The 23,075-nt window shown below is 39.1% G+C and overlaps 3 protein-coding genes across 8 annotated transcripts in view; 1 reads left to right on the top strand and 2 right to left on the bottom strand.

The window, feature by feature from the left end:
• Positions 1-1,716, top strand: part of LOC136831281 (uncharacterized) — a 95,330-nt gene extending 93,614 nt beyond the window's left edge. For 2 of the 3 annotated variants that reach the window (XM_067091392.1, XM_067091394.1), the window contains 3 exons: positions 58-178; positions 776-934; positions 1,390-1,716. In XM_067091392.1, coding sequence (XP_066947493.1) covers positions 58-178; positions 776-934; positions 1,390-1,484 — 375 coding nt within the window. In that variant the 3' untranslated portion in view covers positions 1,485-1,716. The remainder of the gene's footprint in view (positions 1-57; positions 179-775; positions 935-1,389) is intronic. The other variant, XM_067091393.1, reaches the window with a different exon arrangement.
• Positions 1-23,075, bottom strand: part of BORCS5 (BLOC-1 related complex subunit 5) — a 352,792-nt gene that overhangs the window by 210,140 nt on the left and 119,577 nt on the right. The window contains exon 1 of one of the 4 annotated variants that reach the window (XM_067091398.1): positions 19,487-19,767. The exons of 1 other annotated variant lie outside the window; for it this stretch is intronic. The gene's annotated coding sequence lies outside the window, so the exon portion shown is untranslated. Of the gene's footprint in view, positions 1-19,486; positions 19,768-23,075 lie in introns of those variants that run through there. 2 more of the 4 variants (XM_067091397.1, XM_067091395.1) reach the window with 2 other exon arrangements.
• LOC136831687 (probable serine/threonine-protein kinase kinX) lies at positions 13,575-14,724 on the bottom strand. The gene is made up of 2 exons (XM_067092318.1): positions 14,121-14,724; positions 13,575-13,948 (listed from the first exon to the last, which is right to left on the bottom strand). The coding sequence occupies exons 1-2, from the start codon at positions 14,722-14,724 to the stop codon at positions 13,575-13,577; spliced, it is 978 nt and encodes a 325-aa protein (XP_066948419.1).

Raw genomic sequence — 23,075 nt, forward strand, 5'->3', positions numbered from 1 at the left:
CTTTCTAAAATATTACAACAACTTGCAATATACTAAAACTTAACTTGTTCATTTCAGAATAATCTCAACTATGCTGTCTGTCTGCGCAAGGAAGCAGGATTCTGCTCCATTGTATATGACAACACAGTGAATGGAGTTAAACAAGACTTCGAAATTGTTAATTTCAGGATTGGGCCTAGTAAGTGACGCTGTGAATTTTGGTGCACACTAAAATAAGACACCAAGAGAAATTATTGATTTTCTTACTATACAAAATGCAAATATTTCAACATTTTAATTCTCAATCTAATTATACTTTAGAGAAAAAAAATCATACAGTAATTATAAATCTCATAAAACTTTACAGAAAAAATAAAAAACTCTACTTATTAACCTTATTACAAATTTCAAAATATTTATAAAATTTTCTGTAATAACAAACCAAAGTAAAATCCATACTACTGTAATAATAAATGATACAATACCCTAGGTTTCAAATTACAGTACCTCAGTTTCCCAATTAGCATAATAAATAACAAATCAATTACAACAATATCTGGATCAGGAAAGAGCCAGGCTCCCATACATCATAGCACATAGAATATAGACTGCAAGTGAAAGGAGAAGCATGAAAGTCAGTAACCCTAGGGTCTACTTGAGGAGTGGGAGTAGAGGCATGCATTTTCCCAACACTAAGGCCACATAAGAATTAAGGAAAACTAAGTTATGGTGCACAATGAAATTAAAACATCTAAAACTACACATAACTTTGGGATTTCTTCCCATGACTCTCCAGCAGGTTTAGCGACTTCAGTGGTCCCTGTAGGAGAAGCTGGCGTTGGTCTAATACAGTGTCCTGATGATTATCTGATAATGGCAGGGACCAGACTCTGTGGAGATCGTCTCAATGACGGATCCACGAATCCACAACCAACAAACAGTGCCCCCGTTACAGGTAATTTGCAGACACTTGTATAAAAGCATTACAGAAATAACAAACCTAATAAATTATATTCCCTGTAAAGAGTCTTTCAGCACAGTATTTTAAAGATAATGACTGATCACAATTAAACTTGCTAAAAAATCTAAGGTAACTTTCAAAAGTTCACTACCATGTAAGCATATAAAACCTGGTAATGCAACCAATTAGGCTCTCATAGCAAAGATTTAAGTTTTTCAGCTCCTTTTACCCTCAACTAATAAAATGAAAGCACACATCCTTAGCAAGAAAGGTCTTTTCTCTCCACATCACATTTTCCCACAACCAATGTCATGATCACCAACACAGTTTCCCCAAATTAGCTTGTATATAAGAATATTACACAAATAATACAAATAACTGATATATGATCCAATTTAAAAATATTACTATATGAACCAATTTATAACTGTTATTTTATATCTCGACAGATTCTACCAACGGTCCATTTACTGTACAGTTCATCACCAATACTGAGAGCGTAGGACAAGGTTTCAGACTACATTATCAGCAGTATCCATGCTAATCAAACCACTGTAAATATTACAGTAAGCCTAAATGTGATAAACCTAGTGATACTTGAAGAATATTTATAAGCTATTCAGTAACCTGTCTATGTCCCATTTCACAGCAGTACAAAGGTTGGTTTAATTTCTTAGACGTATAATAAATAGTTATGCCAGTAAAGTTTAGCCATATGGATTAAATCCACTGTTTCATACATGTTCATTACTTTTAAATAAAGTTTGGGTAGTTCCTATATAGTCTCTTTTCATCCTGAATCCTAATTTGCTTTGAACTAATTATACTCTTCATGTCATCTCAACCAATGATAAAATTATGAAGTAAACAGACCCTGGCTTGCCAACTGGACTAAGTGGGGCCATGAGGAACAACAGGAGGCCATTTGCAAACCTTTTATTTTATATCTTAACAGACTGACAGGGCAAGAGGACATTACTGTGCAGGAAGTTCATAACAGTTGCTTACAATGTACACTAGTCTTTTACTCTCTAATTTGGTGTGGGATGCTAAACTTCCAATTGACAATTCATTTATATTCAAAACTAGCTTCATTAATGATGCTGAATGACTCTGTGGGGTCCCTTGCTTGGCTTTAGCCTAAAACCCCTACTCCATCCATCCTCATGAGAAACCTGTATGTAAAAGTGTGTAACGGCCATTTCTGAGCCTATACTTGATTTAAGTCTCTGTTTTATGAACAGAGGTTTGATCTCGCTTATTCCGAGACATTGTGTGATAGCAGTAACGTGAGCCGGCATCGTAAGTTATATCTTTCCCTAACTAAAATCTAAGGACTACTGGAATGAGATACTAAGTACAAAACTAAAACCCTTTATTGACAAAATCAACGAAAAATAACTTCTTAAAAATTACGAAGAATGAATGAAATCCAATGTTTCACATAACTATCAGAAAATCTTCTAAGGAAATAATGCTCCAAAATCATAAACCCCCAATTACAGAAAATAACTCATCTGTCAAAACATGAACACGTCAGTCAATTAAAACAGGTCATCTCAAATGTCACACCACTCTCATCCTCGTAGGAGGGAGAGAGGAAAAAGGAATAGGAATGGAGTGGAACAGAAATACCTGTGAAAGAAGAAACGTCACATTAAAAATCATAAAATGTATCAAATTGCAGAAACACATCTTCCACTGTCACAGGAGATACCGTCTAAAGTCTTATTAATAAACTCCCTACCATTGTCTGTGATCAGACATTCAGGAACACCATATCGACAAATTATCCCCTTAAAAAACGCTATAGCAACTTCCTCAGCTTATTTGTACTTCAGTGGGAAAATCTCAACAAAGTGAGTCAACTCATCAACAACTACTAATAAATGTCTATAACCATAAGCGGACTCTGAGAAGTTACCCAGAACATCCATATGCACTCTCTGAAACGGCCTATTTGGTATGGGATATGAACCCAAACGACACGACACCATCGTCGCCGGCTTATTCGCATTGCAAACAGCGCAACTCTTTACAAAGGCCTCCACTGCGGAAAACATATTTTTCCAAAAGAACTTTGACCTGACGTTTTCATACGTCTTGTCCACACCTAAATGAGGAGAACCAAATTTACAATGTACAATGTCTAGAACTTGTGGTACTAGACTCTCTGGCACGATGATTTGTGTAATTTCACCCATGCTTCGAGTACTTCGCAAGTTATACTTAACTTTCCTCACCAATAAATTATTCTCCAACTCTAGACCAGAAAAGGCAACTTATACCCTTTCTTTGGTGAAACTCCCTAAGAAATGCCTTAGCATCTGACAACAATTTATCTTCATCTTGCTTTTGTTCGAGCAAGCCTATGTCCCAAGTGACATTTTCACCCGTAATATAACACACTGCGTTACTCTCACTATCACGAACAACAATCTCTCCCGAGACTGCCGACTCACTATTTCTCCCCGAAGTATGCACTGTAGAAACGTGTATGTCCTCTACATGCGATATCTCAGAACTACTCGTATCAGAGACATTAGACACCAAATATTTACTCTCTTCTCTCACCATTTACCAAAGCTCACCCACCCTAACCTCACTCATTCTCTCAAAGCAATTAAATGGACTATTTAAAGAAACACAATCGTTTCTACAAAAATAGGTTTATTATTCAAATAACCCAACAAGAAATGAATAAAATAAAGCAAAGATTAAAATGCATAATAAATGAATTATCGAGTCAGATAACTAAACTCTAAACTGCAAACACTTCTGATTAAAGAAGTCTCATTATGTTGAAAGCTCAGGTTTTTTATTTTATTTATTTTATTTATTTAAATATTTTATTTATTTACATATTTGGCCACCCCTGTAACATAACTTACTGAAGTCTTTGGAAGATGCAATTTGAATTCTTTAAAAACTATCATTGCCATTCATCATGGCATGCCACAGTTACTGCACATTTATTTCTGAGTATTCTTTTAGTAACTAGAAATGGGTTTTTGGGATTCATGTGTTTGTAGTGGTGAAATAGAATCAGAAGACCACAAAATATGTACATTACAGAGACTTTATAAAGTAATATCAACAACATATCTATTTCACAACTACAAACACACTAATCCAAAAAACCCATTTCTAGTTACTAAAAGGATACTCAGAAATAAATGTGCAGTAGCTAATGCATGCCATGATGAATGGCGATGATATATTAGAAGGAATAAAAATAATAGCTTTTAAAGAACTCAAACTGCATCTTCCAAAGACATTAGTAAGTTATGTTACATGTGTGACCAAATATTTAAATAAATAAAATACATAAACTGAGCTTTCAACAAGAATTCCAGTACAAAACTGTATGCTTATCACACTTTTACATACAGGATTCCCACGAGGATGGATGGAGTAGGGGTTTAAGGCTAAAGCCAAACACAGGGACCCCAAAGAGTCATTCAGCATCATATATGAAGCTAGTTTTGAATTTAAATGAATGGTCAGCTGGACATTTAGCATCCCACACCAAGTTAGAGATTAAAAGACTAGTTTACATTGTAAGCAACTGTTATCAGCTTCCTGCACAGTAATGTCCTCTTGTTCTATCAGTCTGTTTGACAAGATATGGGAGTTTGAATGTAATGTATTGATTATATGTTACGAAATATCAGCACGATTTCCTAAAACTCCATGGGTTTACAAACTACAAACACTGTACTAGTTATACACAGGCAGATACCAAACACTGAAGGGCTGAGGGAATGAGCCATTATGGAATACTGTTATATGATAGTTGATTCAGAAGCATGATGAATAAAAACTGACATGCAAGGATGCATAGTAACTCACAAAGATCAGATAATTTACGAATCATCTCAGGTTACTATGCATGTGTTACAAAATACCAGAATAGTGGTTATTAGAGAATAATTATAGACTCTTAAATGATGGCCAAATATACATAAACATCTGCAAAAAACTATCACTAACTCTAAAATATGATATAGAGTGGGCATGAAACTCTATACTCTGCTGGAATTGGCTTTCAGGTGGTTTAATGGGCTTTGCATGTTACACCAGTTTGTTATAATGAAAAATTAAGAATAAAGGAATGGTCCAACAACAAAATGTTTCCTGCTGTCACCAAAAGGCATATAATAATTACATGTGCCTGCCGATGATGGTCCTCATAACGTATAAATAGACTGAGGTAATTTGACAATTGCAAGTAGCAGTTTCCATAATTTGGGTAGCATTTTAGTCTTTGCTAACCAGTCCTACACATAGCTCCATAATTAGGGTAAATTCTCCAATACCTTCAGACCTATCAACTATGAGTTAAATGATTCAAGGTTTCCAATACTTAGTCCTTACAATATATAACATACTAAATTGGTCACTTCATGACCTCAGTGGAGCTCTTAATCCCCAAGGTTAACAAGAGCTCTGGTTCTCAGCAGAACTATCTCATTTCCTCCAAAAGTATATATAAAATGCAATGCATCTTGAATATCATCCCAGCCACCAATATGATGACAAAGCCAATGCCTTGGTAAGAGTTAAATAACTACAAGGTCAGAATCCATGTGAACATCTGAGGTATACCAAGTAATCAAAAGCAGGAAACACTGAACTAATAAACCACATCCTGACTAAGAAATCAAGAGACACTGCATGTCCAGAGAGCAACTCACCACCTGAAAACAAGTATCGATCAAGGTCAACGGATACCATGGAAAGCTCTCCCTTCTTAAATGTGAACAGAAATGAAGACAACTAAATCTTCAAGGAGACTTCCTATATGCAGAAAATGACCAAACTCTGAGTGATTAATATTAATTCTCCTTCTTACCAGGTAAAAAAGGAAAAATTGTGCCCTGATTTACTGTATAACATTTGCTCTTAGTGGCACCTTCTATCAGCTGCTACACTTCTTTGTCCAAATGCAAATAACTTCTTCTCTGATTTCTGATCATATTGTGATAGAGAATATCTGAAAACACATTACATAACTCTCATGGAAAACTTAGAAAACCTAAGTTTCTGTTCCCTAAGCTGTCAAAAATCCTGAGTTTTAATGTATGAGGTGGGAGAGAGATCAAAATTCTGTTACTCCATGGTTAATTTATCTCAATCTTATCAACCTTCCTTATGTGGTTGGACAATTTACATAAAAACTTATGATGGAGGACTCCTTTCAAGTAGGCTTCAATTTCTTTTGAAATTTTTCATGGGATTATTTAAGCAACAAATTCTGTTGAGTCTGGAATACCATATAGTAACCATCAACCCATTTTACCAACATCCTTATTTTCCAGCAAAAATATCCTTTACAAGTTTGACCACCACAAACCCAAGGCATCTGTGCCTATCCGCCTAAAATCTGTATGACCTATAGTAATGCCTTAGCTCCCTACATAACTGATGAACAATAATGGACTAATTTGTATATGCACTGGTGGAATAACATACAGTTCAGTCCCGAAAAATTAAAGGCGCTTCTCCTTGCCATTGATGCTGTTTTCAGAAATGTAAAAACACAGGACACCAACTGAATCATAGCAGCGTATAAGATCTCGGCAAAATACAGGCCAGACCTAATTCCAGTGAAGCAAACTCTCCTATGCAAGTGCTGTTAGCAATGTGAATCTAATGCATCACTAACTGCAGCTAACTGTCCTTATGAAGTTCACCCATTCAAGTATGTCATCATTAATTTAGAAGCAACCAATCAAATTGCCAAAACTCTGACTGGAATTAAATTAACCCCAGACTTCAAAGTGTATATAAACATGCCAAACCGTTTGTAAAATTGTTACAAACAACATAAAGAAAACTCAAATTCAAAATTTCAACAAAAGTCAACCATAATCCTTGTCCAAACTTTCCTGGTCACCTGCTATCAACAAACCCAAATACAGAATAGATGCTCTGATTTGCGGACCAGAAAACTTGTTGGCCACGAATCCGTCTTCACTGCCAGAGGAGGCTGAGACCTGCACCTTACAACTGAATAAATGTCTGCAGGCTGACACACAAGCTTGGATTTGAGTACCTACATGCAGATGGCGCATCCTCTTCTACGTCCAAGATATCTCTGAAGTCTATAGCCAAGAAATTCAAGAAATCTTTGGTGCTGAAAAGGTGTGATAGAGTGAGGAACCTTTTAAACAGACAAGTCTCATATGAAAGTAGTATTCACCTACAGAACTTTTCAGCCAGGGGTACATCCTTCCTCTTGTTGAAGGTTGAGGTGAGGGAGAGAAAAATAGGATGAACACTCAGAACTCCTTTATACATAAAGCAGTGTCCTCTAAGGTCCTTCCTAGAATTACGAAGGGTACTACAGCCAAGCCTTATGGGGCAGCTATGCCACAGACTTCAAGCTTTGTTGGATACCAGTCCTCTATCAAACCCAAGCTTAATCCCTAGCAGTCTGCTCCCCCAGACAGCACTGGATTCGTCTCGCCCCTTGGGCAGTTTTTGAGAAATGCCTCTTACATTTTTATGCAAAGTGGCAGCAACAAGGGACAGAATCTTGGGTAGTCCATGTCATTAGACCCAAGTAGTGCACAAGTATATCACCCTACTCTCTAACAGACATTACCATCTCCACTTACTTGTAGGACTTGCTTTCTTTATATCTTCAGTTAAAAACTCTTATGGGCAGAGTCAGCAGACTACAAATATTAGAGGGCTCCAAAGGGGAAATCAGTGTGCAAAGAGACAAGTCAAAAGAAAAGATTTTACGTAATTATACATGAAGAAATAGAAAATAAAACTAATACACCTGAATTCAGGAAAAATCATCTGGAAGCAGGTATAAATTTGCTCTTCACTTAAACATTTGGAGATCAGAAGGCTCCACAGCTGCACTAGGCAAATTATTCCATGTAAAAGTTGTAACCAAAATAAAACTCCTAGCAAACTGAGCAGTATTAAACCTGATACTAAAAAAAGACACTGTTTGCAACAGCAACCTGCCTTGAGTTCTACATAAAAAAGCTAGGTAAGGTGAAGAGGGGTGCATAGGATGTTTTTCATTGTAGTACATTTTATGCAACAAACATTATAAACCCACTTTATATCTATGCCACAGGTCAACATTAAGAGTTGGCAAAATAAATTTTGACTAAAGAAAACTCTATCCAAGAGTTTGAGATGAGAGTCAGCACTAAAAGATCACACAGACTACAGTAGTACTCAACTCAAAACAAGGAGGAAGAAGAGTTAAAACACAGACAAAATAGCTTTACGAAACAATTGAACAAATTCTGCATGACACCAACTTTTAGAAAACAGAGGAGGCAATATTATGTATATGCTTCCCAAAAGTCAACTTCTTATGAAAAGTTACTTCTAAAATCTCGAAAGTTACTCATATTTAAATGTACATCAGGATACAAGGGCAAAAGTGTTCTCTATTACCTGACTATTATACTCTGAGTTTTAGAAGGGTTAGGCTTCATGCCCCAAAGCCTACTCCACTCATTAATACATGCCAGATATCTATTCAAGGATTCTGCACCCACAGACCTAATGTGCAGAAAAGGAACAACAGCTAGAAGAGTAGCATCATTGGCATATTCAATGAATTTGTTCTCCATATCTTCCCATATGTCCTTAGTATAGATTATAAATAGCAAAGGTCCAAGAACACTAAGTTGTGAAACACCTGAAATGACATTACTGAAGCTACTAGACTCGTCATCAATACAGAACCTTTGGGTTCTACCTATTAAAAATTCATTTAAAATATTAAAGATTCACCAATTAACATTAATCTTAGCTGATAGATAAGTACTTCATGATTTACATGGTCAAAGGCTGCACTAAAATCTAAACCAACCATGTGTGCCTCTGAACCCTTATTAAGAGCATACTGCAAAATGACAGAGTGCATCACAAGTACCAGGTCTTTATGAAACCTAAATTGTAATGTTGTAGCAGGTTTCATCTTCAACAAACCAATGCTTAAAGAGCAGCTTCTCAAAAACATGGATAACACAGGTAATTGAAATTGGCCTATATTCTAAGGAGCATGAGGAAGGGCTTAGTCCCTTAAGTAATGCAGTGGTATTTCCTTTTCTCCCCACAGAAAGAAAACTTGCAGGTCCAAATAACTTTTGGAAAATAGTAGTAATCTTTGGAACAGTGAAATCAGCAGTCATTTTAAAAATGATAGGAAAGATCACATTAGGGTCTATGCATCTGTAAATGTCAACCCCAGAAATGTTATTTCCATAATAAAATAAATTTTTGAACATACTTACCTGGTAGTTATATATATAGCTTAAGTCCCTGACGTGTGGCAGAATTTCAAAACTCGCGGCAATCGCCGATCGGGTAGTCAGGTGGTCCACCTGTGCGCCCTCTACCCAGGTAACTGGAACCATTCTACATATTCCTCAGATCTTCCATGCCCCTAGTCTCTAGAGGGGAGGAGGGAGGGAATTTAATTATATATAACTACCAGGTAAGTATGTTCAAAAATTTATTTTATTATGAAAATAACATTTTCAAACATCTAACTGACCTGGTAGTTATATATATAGCTGATTGACACCTTTGGTGGAGGGTCAGAGACAGCCAACATCGTTGGAATTGAAATACTAAAACTTTGCAAAACCAACTAAAGGTTCCTACCTGTTAAGGAAGCTGACTTCATTGTTTTCCTGCCTCATTATGTCTGCATTCCTTAAGAGATCCAGCGATCCACCCAGGGGGCTGAAAAATCTCTAGGGGCTGTCAACCGGTGTATAACCTCTATGTGACTAGACCTCCTTTTAATACCCTTATTCCGGGCGCTACCAAGGAACAAATGACCACCTGACTAAGAGAACTGAAGTAAATGATATTATTTAAAAAACTGTCTGCTAATGATTGCGGAAGACTGCGTCCAGACTTCGCAAACAACCAAAAACAACATCTTAGTTCCAAGGGATAAAAGAAAAAGGGTATTGGGTTATGGGACTGTAGGGGTAGCTATTTTTCTCACTACTGAATTTGCAGCTACAAAAGGACCCAGCGTGTAACAGTCTTCATAAACAGTCTGAACTTGTTTAAGGTAATGTGAGGCAAAAACAGACTTGCTCCTCCAGAAGGTCGTATCCAAGATACTCTGGAGGGACCTATTTTGTTTAAAAGCCACAGAGGTTGCTACCGCTCTGACCTCGTGTGCTTTAACTTTTAGAATATTGTGTTCTGATTCCCTACATCCCACATGAGCATCTTTTATTAATTGTCTGATAAAAAAGGACAGAGCATTCTTAGACATTTGTACAGAGGGTTTTTTGACAGAGCACCAAAGCCCTTCTGAATCCCCCCGTAAATCTTTTGTCTTTTCTAGATAATATTTTAGAGCTCTTACTGGACACAGAGTTCTTTCTATTTCCTCACCTGTGACATCCGTCAGGTTAGGAATCTCGAATGCTTTGGGCCAAGGTTGAGATGGACGTTCATTTTTGCCAGAAAATCTAGTTGAAGTGAGCAAACTGCTTTGCCTTGTCTAAAACCTATAGCTTTGTTAAAGGCATGAATTTCACTTACTCATTTTGCAGTAGCTAAACTGACTAGAAAAAGCGTTTTCATAGTGAGATCTTTTAAGGATGCCTTTTGTAAAGGTTCGAATCTATCACTCGTGAGGAACCTTAGGACCACATCTAGGTTCCAAGCCGGTGATTCTTGTACCCTCTCCTTAAATGTATCGAAGGATCTGAGAAGGTCTTGGAAGTCCTTATTGTTAGAAAGGTCTAAGTTTCTGTCTAAAGACCGATGCTAACATACTTCTATAACCTTTAATGGTTGAAGTTGAAAATTTAAGGTTATTCCTAAGATGAAGAAGGAAGTCTGCTACCTGAGTCACAGAGGTACTGGTAGAGGATACAGAGTTGTTTCTACACCATCCTCTAAAAATTTCCCACTTGGATTGGTATACCTTAATGGTGGAAGACCTCCTTGCTCTTGCGATCGCGCTAGCTGCCTCCTTCGAAAAGCCTCTAGCTCTTGCGAGTTTTTCGATAGTCTGAAGGCAGTCATGTGTAGCGCTTGGAGGTTTTGGTGATACCTTTCCAAGTGGGGTTGTTTGAGTAGATCTACTCTTAGCGGAAGTTCTCTCGGAGTGTCTACTATCCATTCCAGTACCTCTGTGAACCAATCTCTTGTTGGCCAGTAGGGAGCGACTAGAGTCATTCTGGTACCCTCGTGCGACACGAACTTCTGTATTACTTTGTGGATAATTTTGAAAGGTGGGAATGCGTAAACGTCCAAGTTTGACCAGTCCATGAGAAACGCGCGTCTATGTAAGCAGCCTCTGGATCCGGAACAGGGGAACAATAAGTTTCTATCCTTTTCGTTCCATGCTGTGGCAAAAAAGATCTATGCATGGTCGCCCCAAATCAGCCACATGCTCTTGCAGACGTCCTGATGTAGCATCCATTCTGTGGACAGGACTTGATTCTTCCTGCTCAGCATGTCTGCTCTTACATTTTTCTGCCCTTGAATAAAGCGGGTTAGTAGTCTCACATTCTTTGCCTTCGCCCAGAGAAGAAGCTTTCTTGTTGTCTCGTATAGAGATTTGGAGTGAGTGCCCCTTGTTTGCTGATGTAGGCCAGCGCTGTTGTGTTGTCGGAGTTGACCTGCACCACTTTGTTCTTTACTACCTGTTCGTATTCTTTGAGAGCTAGAAGGATCGCTGTTAGTTCCTTCTGATTGATATGCCAAGACTCTTGCTGTTTGGTCCAAGAGCCTGAAACTTCGTTGATTCCCAGAGTTGCTCCCCATCCTTAGTCCGATCGTCGGAGAACAACACTAGGTCTGGGTTCCTCTGTTTTAGGGAAAGGCCCTCTTGTAGCTTGATGGGGTCGTTCCACCATTTTAGATATTGCCTCACGGGACTCTGAGATGGGGATACACTGTCTCCAATTCTTTTCCCTTGTCCCAGTTCCGATTGAGATGGAACTGTAACGGGCGAAGATTCAGTCTCCCAAGGAGACAAACTGCTCTAGAGAGGAAAGGGTCCCTAGCAGACTCATCCATTCCCTTACTGAGAAAGTCTTCCTCCTAAGAAGCTCTGAATTTTTCTAAGGCTTGTTCCATTCTTGACAACGACGGAAAAGCCCGAAAAGTCTGACTCTGAATCCTCATCCCAAGGTATAGAATCTCTTGGGATGGGATCAGTTGTGATTTTTTCTTGTTTATAAGTAGGCCCAGTTCTTCTGATAACTGGACTGTCGTCTGAAGATCCTTCAGGCAGCGTGTGTGGGAAGGGGCTCTGAGAAGCCAGTCGTCTAGGTATAAGGAGATTCTGATGCCTCTTGTGTGCAACATTCCTGCTACATTGTTCATCAATCTCGTGAAAACTTGAGGAGCGGTGCTTAGGCCGAAACAAAGAGCTCGAAATTGGAACACTTCTTCCTCGTGGACGAATCTCAGATATTTCTTGGAGCTTGGGTGGATAGGGATGTGGAAATAAGCATCCTGCAGATCCAATGATACCATCCAGTCGTTCTGTCTGACCGCTGCTAGGACAGAATTTGTAGTCTCCATTGTGAACTTTGTCTTTTGAATAAAAACGTTGAGAGCACTCACGTCCAACACTGGTCTCCATCCCCGAGTTCTTGGGAACCAGGAAAAGCGATTGTAAAATCCTGGGAATCCACGTCTTGAACTCTTTCTATGGCTTTCTTTTGCAACAGAAGAGAAATTTGTTGTTGCAGAGCCTCCGCCTTCGTTTTCTTCTTGTATTTGGCCGAAAGGTCTATCGGTCTTGATGCCAGAGGGGGTTTCCTGAGGAAAGGGATCTTGTAACCCTCTTTGATCAACTGGATGGACCAAGGATCCGATCCTCTCCTTTCCCACACTTGCCAGAAATTGTTCAGTCTGGCTCCTACCGCTGTCTGAAGGAGACTCCCATCAGACTCTGTGTCTTCCTTGTCTGTAACCTCTTTTCGTTGATCTTCTCCCAGCAGATCTTGAGTTCCCTCTACTGAGGGATTTGAAACGAAAGGGCTGAGAGACAAGAGCTTCTCCCCTATTCTTTTCATGAAAGCTCGTTGGCATTACTTTTTTAGCTGATTTCGAATCAAGTCTTGTGTAGTTTTTGTGATAAGGCTGCTGTGACTTCTTTTACTAGCTCTTGAGGAAACAGGTGAGCAGAACGAGGAGCATAAAGGAGTTCTGATTTTTGAGTAGTGGTTACTCCAGCAGACAGAAAAGAGCAAAGATGTGCCCTTTTCTTTAAGATCCCTGCAGAAAAAGCGCCGCCAGCTCGTTGGCACCATCTCTGAGAGCCTTATCCATGCAAGCCATTAGATGCACCAGGTCCTCTGTGTCTGCATTCTTGCTGGCTTCCATGTTCTTACCCAAGGCTCCCAGGGTCCAGTCAAGGAAATTAAAAACCTCAAAGGCCCTAAAGATTCCTTTGAGAAGATGGTCCATTTCAGAAGTTGACCAAAACACCTTTGACTTCATCATAGCTGTGCGGCGGGAAGCCTCTACTAGTCTCGAGAAATCCCCCTGGGAAGAAGAGGGAACTCCTATGCCAAGAGATTCTCCGGTTTCGTACCACACGCTAGATCTAGAAGCTAGCTTGGCTGGGGGAAAGGAGAATACCGTCCGGCCCAGATCTCTCTTAGTATTCATCCACTCTTCCATCAATTTTAAAGCCCGTTTGGATGAGCGAGACATAACCATTTTCATAAAGAAGTTCGTTGAAGACGTCTTTCTTAAAGTGAATTCCGATGGAGGAGAACGAGGAGGCTGGAATGAAGTTATCAGGAAAAAGTTCCGTGAAAACTTTCATTAATTTCTTTAAGTCCGAAGAGGGACGTTGGTCTTTTCGCTCTTCCTCGTCCGATATGTCATCCACCGGATTGTCCAGTGAGTGAGGAAGATCGTCTTCCACGTCATCCAACTGTTGTTCTGTTATCGGGTCGGTAAAGTCCTCCCTTGTATAATGGAATTCAGTTTCATGTATGCCATCTTGACGTTTGGCGCCCTGGCGTCCTGTTAGAGTATATTGACGTACAGTTTCTTGAGGCCTGATGTCTTGTGGGTTATCTTCCAAAAGATTAACTTCCGTGGTACAGTATCATGACGCTTGACGTCCGGCGCCCAAATTCTTGGCGCCTGGCGTCATGTAGCCCAATCTCTTGACGCCTAGCGTCTTGGAGTTCACCTTCTAAATGACTAGCCTCTTGATATTCAGTCTCATGACGTCTGACGTCCTGGCGTCCAACCTCTTGACGCTCGACGTCCTGTTGACCAGTCTGCAGACGCCTAGAGTCTTGGAGTCTCTCCTCTAAGAAATTAACTTCTTGGCGTCCAGTTTCATGACGCTTGGAGTCCTGGCGCCGAACTCCTTGACGCCTGGTGTCCTGACGCCTGGCGTCCTGACTCCTGTCTTCCTGAAGATCAACATCTTTTCGTCCAGCCAAATGACGCTTGGCGCCTTGTTGTTCAACTTCTTGGGCGTCCTGGCGTCCAGCTTTCTGGCGTTCACTATCCCGCCAAACCTTGAGGTCACTTGAGAACTGGCCGCCTGTGCGACATCTGTCAAAAGCTTCCTCAGGTTGACGTACAGCGATAGTAACTTTTTGAGCAGGACCAATCTTCTTTCTGCGTTCGCTGAACTGCCGATCCTTTAAGTCACTTGAGAACTGGCCGCCCGTGCGACATCTGTCCCGATTAACTTCCGGATGGCCAACAGCAATCGGAAGAACAGTATCCTTCTTTCCTGCAGGCTGCAAGACTTGAACTAAGGACGAGAGTTTCTGCTGCATGTCTTTAATTAATTGTAATTGTGGAGGTCCCTGCTGCTGGGGACAGACCGGGGAAGACACAACTTTCTCTGTCGACTTTTTCTCAACGTCCCGTAAGGATTGTGGAGAGTGTTCTGGGGACGAATACCAATCCGAGGGAAGGGGAGGGGCATGTACAGAGGGTAGTAATGCGTCCACCTTTTTGCTGTCAGGCGTCGTTATCGAACCTGCCAGTTTACGTCTATTCTTGGCGGGTGAGCTGCCTTCGGAGTTGGAAGGAAAACGCTCCGGACTGCTCCAGTGGCTACACCCTGGAGCTTGACTTGTATCTCTATGACGCCCTTCAACATCGGGAAGTTTTCTCTTCAAAGGTCTCGATTCTGATTTAAGACGCCAGCCCCGTCTGGGGACTGCATCGTCCGAAGACGAAGAACACGAATTAACCTCGCCTTTTCTATGTCGAGGGTGAGCGTCCTGGGAAGCATCAACAGGTACGCTCGAGGGGACGACCGCTCGGTAACTAAAGCCTCTCGCCTCCCTTCGTCTTTCGACATTCCTTCTCACAGGGGTTGGTGAGCTTGGAAGAGGTCCAGGACTAGGAGCGCAACAGGACCGAGCGGCCGCACCCTCCACTGCACTTGCACTAATTTTTTCACTTTTTAGATCTCTAAAATCGGACCATAATTTTTCCCTGTCTTCTGCAAGGGATTCTACCCGTTTTCCTAGGGTTTGAATGGCCGCCATCATATCCTGAAGAGTTGGTTCTTTATTACCTGTATTAGAAGGGGAGTTAGAAATTACCGCTACTGCGGAAGGGTCAATTGGGTTGTTAGAATGAGGCAATGAAATATCTAACCCTTGACTGTCCCTTGAAGAGTGAGATATAGAACTCTTGGCTCTTCTGAGCCAGTCTCTTTCCAGTTTTCTCACATACCTGTTGTAGTCTAACCATTCTCTTTCAGACAGACCAAAACATTCCTCACATCTATCGTCCAATTCATAACTCTTACCTCTACATTTTACACATATTTGATGGGGATCCAATGAGGCTTTAGGAAGTCTAGTCTTACATCCCCTCACACACATTCTTACACTCGATGAAGAGTCAGACATGTTGAAAAATCAAAGAGAGATCCAAAAAACAAGCAGAGGTTCAAACCAATCAGTATCTAAAAGGTCTAAGAATAATCCAAAAGAAAAATCCAAAAAGCAAGCGTAAAGCCAAAGCCAAAGTGTACTTCACCAAATAACTTGAAAAAACACAGGCTGCGAAAGAAATTCTAACGATGTCACCGTTATGGCGGCAGGGAAGATCTGAGGAATATGTAGAATGGTTCCAGTTACCTGGGTAGAGGGCGCACAGGTGGACCACCTGACTACCCGATCGGCGATTGCCGCGAGTTTTTGAAATTCTGCCGTCACGTCAGGGACTTAAGCTATATATATAACTACCAGGTCAGTTAGATGTTTGAAAACAAAGTTTTCACCTCTCCAGATCTGAAGGCCATTGAACACAACTTAGGCACTGGAAAGCATAACTGAGGAACCAACAAAGACTCACTGCACTGTCTGCTCACATATACTTGAGCCAAAAGTTTTGCCTTCTGTTTAGAAGAACATACAGCAATTCCGTAAGGTCCTACAAGTGCATGCTAGAATCGACTCCAATGACCAATGACGCAAGGGTAGACTACCACTTATTGTCACCACCACTGGAGAGCAAGATCTCCTTCATATCCTCATTATAAGCTCTCTCACAGACAAACTGATCTTGGACTTCTAAACTCCATGACGTTACACTTCAAAAAGTCTAATCAATTGTTCCCCTATAGCCTATATGATAAGCTTCATGGTCTTAATGGTAGACATGCTTATACAGAGAGGCATTGAATTATGACAGGTACAACTTGCGACAATCCGCGTTTACGACAGCAGTAAAAAGTAAAATACGTATATGAAAATACAAAAACCATAAGAAATGATAAAAATTTGCTAAACATCGTGCAAAAGGCATCGCTTTTGAGTAGCAATCCCAGTGATGCATGTAAAGCAGGCCACAAACTATCAAACATATATATCCAGCATGGAATATAATCATACAACAAAATAGGCTACTTTGAGAATGTATGGCTAGGATGGAAGTCAAGTATTGACTAACATTTCGACATTCATCTATTTAAAATGTTTGCGCCAAAGTTCTTTTTGCTTACTGACATTTGATTGTACATCAGCTGCAGTCTGTAGCAGTGTACGATCAAACATGTTTAATAGTTTATGGCCCGCCTAACATGCATGAACACAAACACAACTGATTTCATCTCTCTCTCTTTCCCTCGCCAAAGTTCTTTATGCTTACTGACATTTGATTGTACACCAGCTGCAGTCTGTAGCAGTGTACGATCAAACATGTTTAATAGTTTATGGCCCGTCTAACATGCATGAACACAAACACAACTGATTTCATCTCTCTCTCTCTCTTCCTTGCCAAAGTTCTTTATGCTTACTGACATTTGATTGTACACCAGCTGCAGTCTGTAGCAGTGTACGATCAAACATGTTTAATAGTTTATGGTCCACCTAACATGCATGAACACAAACACAACTGATTTCATCTCTCTCTCTCAAAACTGTTTCATGTTACTATCAGTCCCGAGAACAATAGCTGTCATTTGCGCAATATTTACCATTTAGCCTAAATATTTTTCTTTGACAAAAGGACACTCTCATCGTCAACAATTCAGCCAGTCTAAAAGGCAAGAAAACTATCAACTTGGAATTAAAAGTGAATGTGATTAATCAGTATGGAGGAGGAAAAAGAATAAGGACAATAGTATGTGACCCCGAACTTCCACATTCAACAGTTGACGATTCTTAAGGATTGAGAACGCATACCTGAAGCTGTCAAAAGATTTTGCTTAAATGAACTCTACTGTAATTATGAAGCAAGGGCAATGACCAATCCATGGTGGGGATAGAACACCACATTAAAAAATGGAAACCATTAAGCCTAATTACTATCCAGGCAAAGGCTAGAAATCTATTTCAGACCCCTATGGAACGTGCTGGTGATGAATATCAACAAGAATTCATCACAAGTATTGATGGTTCGCAAGGTTCACAAGAAGATTCAGTTTGCATAAAGTTTGGGTAACAGGAGGGGCAGCAAGGGCAGATGAAGAGGCAGTGAGAAAATTCGTCAATAGTTTTGATGAATTCATAAAACATAAAACGTTAAAAAATTATATTTACCAAAAAAATTGATTGGTTAACAATAATTCTCTGAATAAGCTTAAAAAAAAGCTCAAGTACTGTAACTGTGGAAACATAAGCATTACCAAAAGCATGTGCTCCACACATGATAGGCAAACATCACAAAAGCTTTTTGTGACATTATGACAAAATGGAAATTGTTTGTGATCAAACTAAATATCAGTAATGGTAAAACACTTTCTGATACTGTAATGAATTACTAAGGTATGATATTCATCAGTCAACTGAAAACAAGGTAAACTGATTTTATATTGGGCACAGTTACAACTGGCTTACCATCGAAGCATATAAAACGTGGATGTAAGCAGAGGGTAAGTTACAAAGCATTGAGATGAATTGGAAAATTAATTAGTGAAATAAAATATAATATCAACAATTATAAGATATTCTCCTGTGTACTGTAAATATATTTAAGTATGATACTCAGTTAAAACTAAAAAAGAAAAATCTAAAGGGTGGGGCTTTGCATAGGACGTCAAAATAGACAAAACGCCACATGTAGATATAAATATAGGGTAAATTACCTACAAAAAGTGTTTGTGATATTACAAGGCAAAATGGGAAATCGATGACTGCAGTAAAACAGAAGATTAATATTATCTTTTTAATACATTTCTGAAAAGTAACATACCAAGAGTCTTGTCTACTGCAAAATATAAGTGACGCAATGCTTTCTGGGTATAATTCATGGTAAGGGAACACAACAATGTAAAAAGGGAAATTTACTAAATTATAAGTAAAAAAAATTAATATAGTAAAGCATTTTTCTGAACTAATAAGAAAGTTACTGTATAAATATATATTATTGCAGATAAAACCATGGTAGGCAGTAGGCAAAAGGAGTTAAGCTATGGGGTAGCTCATATATACCTAAATATTGAATTGCAAACCGAGTTATGTTAAAATTCGGCTAACGAAATGCATGCAAGACCTAACCCTGTCGTAATTCGACGTCTAGCCTACTTGTATGCAGCATTAAGCCATGGCTTATCTTCATAGACAAAACTTGAGGACTTCTGAAGGAATTCCCTTTTTGATATGGGGCAATGATGATCATTTAAACACTCAACTATATTTGGATTTTGGTAAATATCACTTCAACTGAACTCAATAAGATCACGGTGAATACCATCCCAAGTGGCCTCAGATTTCAAGTATATCTTTTTCGGAGAGCTAACATCTGGAACATCCTGACCCTTCTTGACGTATCAATGAGCTCACATGCAAACCTACTCCACAAGATATTTTTTGGGATATCCCTAACAAGATAAGCATATTGGCCTTAGCCTATAGCTTAGGCTATGTAGGATTTGTGCCGACTTTTGGTAGGCCTATAAATTTACATTAAACCACTAGCCTATCGCTTTCCTAGAGTTGAAAAATATGATTTTTCAAAATTTTCCGTTCCATAATGCAAAAGTTTAACTTCAACAACTCTAGCCTTACAGAAGAATGATAGGGCTACCGTACACCACAGGCGTTTCATTAAGCTACAAAAGGATAGGCTCCATACCTTCACTAGATGGAAAGTCCTGTGATGTTGGAAACCTAATTCAATCTTTCAGTCGAAAGACAGATAAAACCTGCAGCTTCTTCAACCGTATATATTTCTTCTTAAAAGTTAAAACACCGATTTCCAAAAATTGTCAATATTTATTCTAGACAATCGGATCACTACAAAACTGACAAACCTCAAACACTGAAATTAAATCCGGTTTCACTGCTGTTCTAATATTGCAACAGGAGAAAATGTTGAAATATGATTATACATTTTCTAATAATTCTGATAATATTAGTAAAACATAAAGTATATCGGTTTATAGATTAAAACTGATTCCTTAAATTGTAGTTTATTTACTATCGCGTTTATCAATTATATAACCTGGATATCACACTCGTATCCGAAGTACACGATGTCACAATTCCGTACTGCTGGGCTCGAAACTGGCTGAAAAACTGAAAAGCAACAAAATATCTGGACACCCTCATTGATCAACGAAGGTAGAATAATAAAGATAGAGAAATGGAAACAATTCAGTAATAGGTTTAAAGAAATAGATCAAAGGAAAAAGGAATAAAGTAACTGCGTGAGAGACAGAAAGTACCACACAGATTCACTGTAAATTATATAAATTTACATTGAAAAAATCTAATCTGAGGTAATGTTCAGCTTTTGGAGGAAAATCAGAAAAACCTTTCCACAGAACATACGACAGTGTAAGGTGGAAAGAACTAATGAATTCAAGAATACAACCAAGAATAAAAATATGGATTTACCACATACATTACAAGATGCATTCCATACATGAGAAATTTACAGAAGTTTAGGTGAAGCTAGTGACAAGTGGCAAGAGGGCGTGGACAAGAGACAAGAGACACAAGTAGATTTTGCGTCTCAATTTCAAGTGACCCTCTTCATCGGTTGCTGCATCTTTACCATCTTCTCTCGAAGCACATAACGTATAATTGCAAAGCACACTTTCGTAAACTTCCATACATTTTATTCCCTCTTTTATCTAGGGTTTGTTATTGTCTCTGCTGTCCTGAGGGTGGACACACTACGAAAAAGTATGGGTTCTAATCATGAAATATCATCTGAAGAGGAAAAATCGAGGCTTCTTACGTTAAATAAATACTTGCAGCCATAACTTGAGCCGTATCTAACCCAAAGTGGTGCTTGTCAATCACATTCGCCTTCTTTTCCATCTAGGTACATTCCCAATTTTACTCAAAACTTCTGTAATTCTGTTAATGTCGGTCTGTTTAGTACCTCTAGTTAGGCCAAAAGAAACTTTGTTAGTTTAATGCTTCCAATGGTAATTTCTCTTCTATCTCATTTTCACAATCCCGCCTTCAAAATCAAATTTGAGAATGTAGAAATTGATTCCTATGATTTATCAATATTCTGGGTTCTGAATTACAAAGGAGCATATCTTGCAAAGACCACATTACAGAACTGGGCCAGCTGCGTCTGATTCTAAGAAGCCAGCTGTGCTTTCCCAGTACTGCACGTACTATGCTGCTGGGTAGCCCCTTGAAGTTTGTGCGAGACTTACCGTCCTTCTCATTTTAGGGAAAGCTCTTCACACACTAATTTTCTTGAAATCACAGAATCAGAGGCTTATTGTATAATATGTGAGAGACTCTTCTTGCCTAACTTCACAACTCCTTCGTAATGCTGCATTTGTCTGGAAGTGATATTACACGTTGCAAATATCAGGCCTCTCAGTCTCATAGATACTGTTTGAATCACAAACTTGAGGGTCATCAGGTTTGGTCAGTCTCTGATACCATTTATTTCCAGGATGTGAAATTCTTTGCTTTTTTTCTATTTCCTAAACCATTCATTCTAAATTGTAACAAGAGGCCTAGCCAGTCTTGGTCTCCTGACTAAAAAATAAAGATTATCTGTGAAGAAACAGAAAGTCTTTGCTGGCCAATCAGCTTGTAGGAAGAGCAACATGTTCTTCCTCAGCTATTACTTACGATCAAAGAATTATGCTTAAAACTCAGCTATTCATTTACCAATCTTCCGGTAAAATGAACACACCTTATTCATTATACAGCTGCACAGGACAATGGCGCTGCCCAATGCCGCTGGACTGTTTTTGTAAAGTCATTGTTGCTACATTATATGACCAACTCCCGTTCGTCATTACAAAGCAAATACCGCTGAATAAATACGTGACAGATTCAAGTCTAACAACCAAATTGAAGAACTCATATATTATGGGAAATTTTTTCCTTACTGACATCATTTATTATTTTAAAAAGTTTAGCCTGCATTAGCATTATGCCTTTAGTGGATTTGCATCATTCATGACAGAGATGATTTTGAAAATGGAAATAATATTAATACTGTATATATTGGGTACAGTAATTGAAAGTTATGGCAGTTAATCCAGAAGGACCTACTAACAATAGGTAAAACTCATACCCACTTACACTACCGCCAAAACCTACGATCAAACGTTACCAACTTAATAATATTCTTATCTTTGCACATTGTTTATGATGAGCTAAAATCAGCTCCTTTTGAATTGGAAGAGATTTTTTATCACTGATGTGTAAACATTATATTTAAAAACTTTGTATACTAAAGCACTGGTCACATGCACAGCAACACAGTTCCCTTAAAATACAGATTGGCACCGAATCAGAATTCACCTACACTTTTATTGACTCTTGTATACTTGAAACAAGTGCCTGTATGGATAAACTCATGTGTTTCCACTGCCCAGCATCCAGCGTAAGAGAGGATTCTCTATCACCGTCCATCTCTGTTCTTCCTTGCCCGGGCACCGAGGTCACGCTGACATGTGAATGAAAACAATGGATTCTCTCAGTCCCTCCCTTGACGGCATATCCAACAGCAATTGCTTTCAGAAGACAGATTCCCTATCTTTTGAACGTAAACACGAGTGACGATCCCAGTCAGTCGGTATGGGCACTTTTGCGCTTAGTTAATAACAATTATAACTGAAGGACTAATCGTAACTTTTATATTATAAAACTAATCCGTTGTTATTATTAATATCATAGGAGGTCTAACTGCATGAGAACTACGAGAAGGGAGGCTGGAGATCAGTGGAGATTTGTGGAAGATGAAGCACAGGAAAGATGTGAGGGGCAGCATTTCTCAGAGGCCCTTTGCGTCACGCGGCGCTAGAGGCCATGATTATTCTTAATTTAAATTTTTTATCCAAAAGAAGGCAACAACTAAACAATGACCGGCATTACATCCTTACCGGCAAGTACTTGCTCTCCTTGTTTATAAACAATGACTGGAATTCTTTGAATTCGATTTAATGAGAGAGAGAGAGAGAGAGAGAGAGAGAGAGAGAGAGAGAGAGAGAGAGAGAGAGAGAGAGATTGTAAATATTGTGCTTTTATACTTGGCCGCGTTATTTCGCTGAAATCAACTTTCTGAGAAATCTGGGCTCGCCTCAAAGTAACGTTTTTTCCAACTTGTCATGAAGCAGAAGTGAGTTTTCAAGTGTACAACAAAATACAATGAAAGGCTTTTGACTCACATGATAAGGCTGTGGAAATAATTTTCATTATATCTAGCTTGCTTGTGAATATACAACCGACTGAGGCGG

This window comes from Macrobrachium rosenbergii, chromosome 48 (assembly GCF_040412425.1).
Source record: "Macrobrachium rosenbergii isolate ZJJX-2024 chromosome 48, ASM4041242v1, whole genome shotgun sequence".
In the NCBI taxonomy this organism is placed as follows: domain Eukaryota; kingdom Metazoa; phylum Arthropoda; class Malacostraca; order Decapoda; family Palaemonidae; genus Macrobrachium; species Macrobrachium rosenbergii.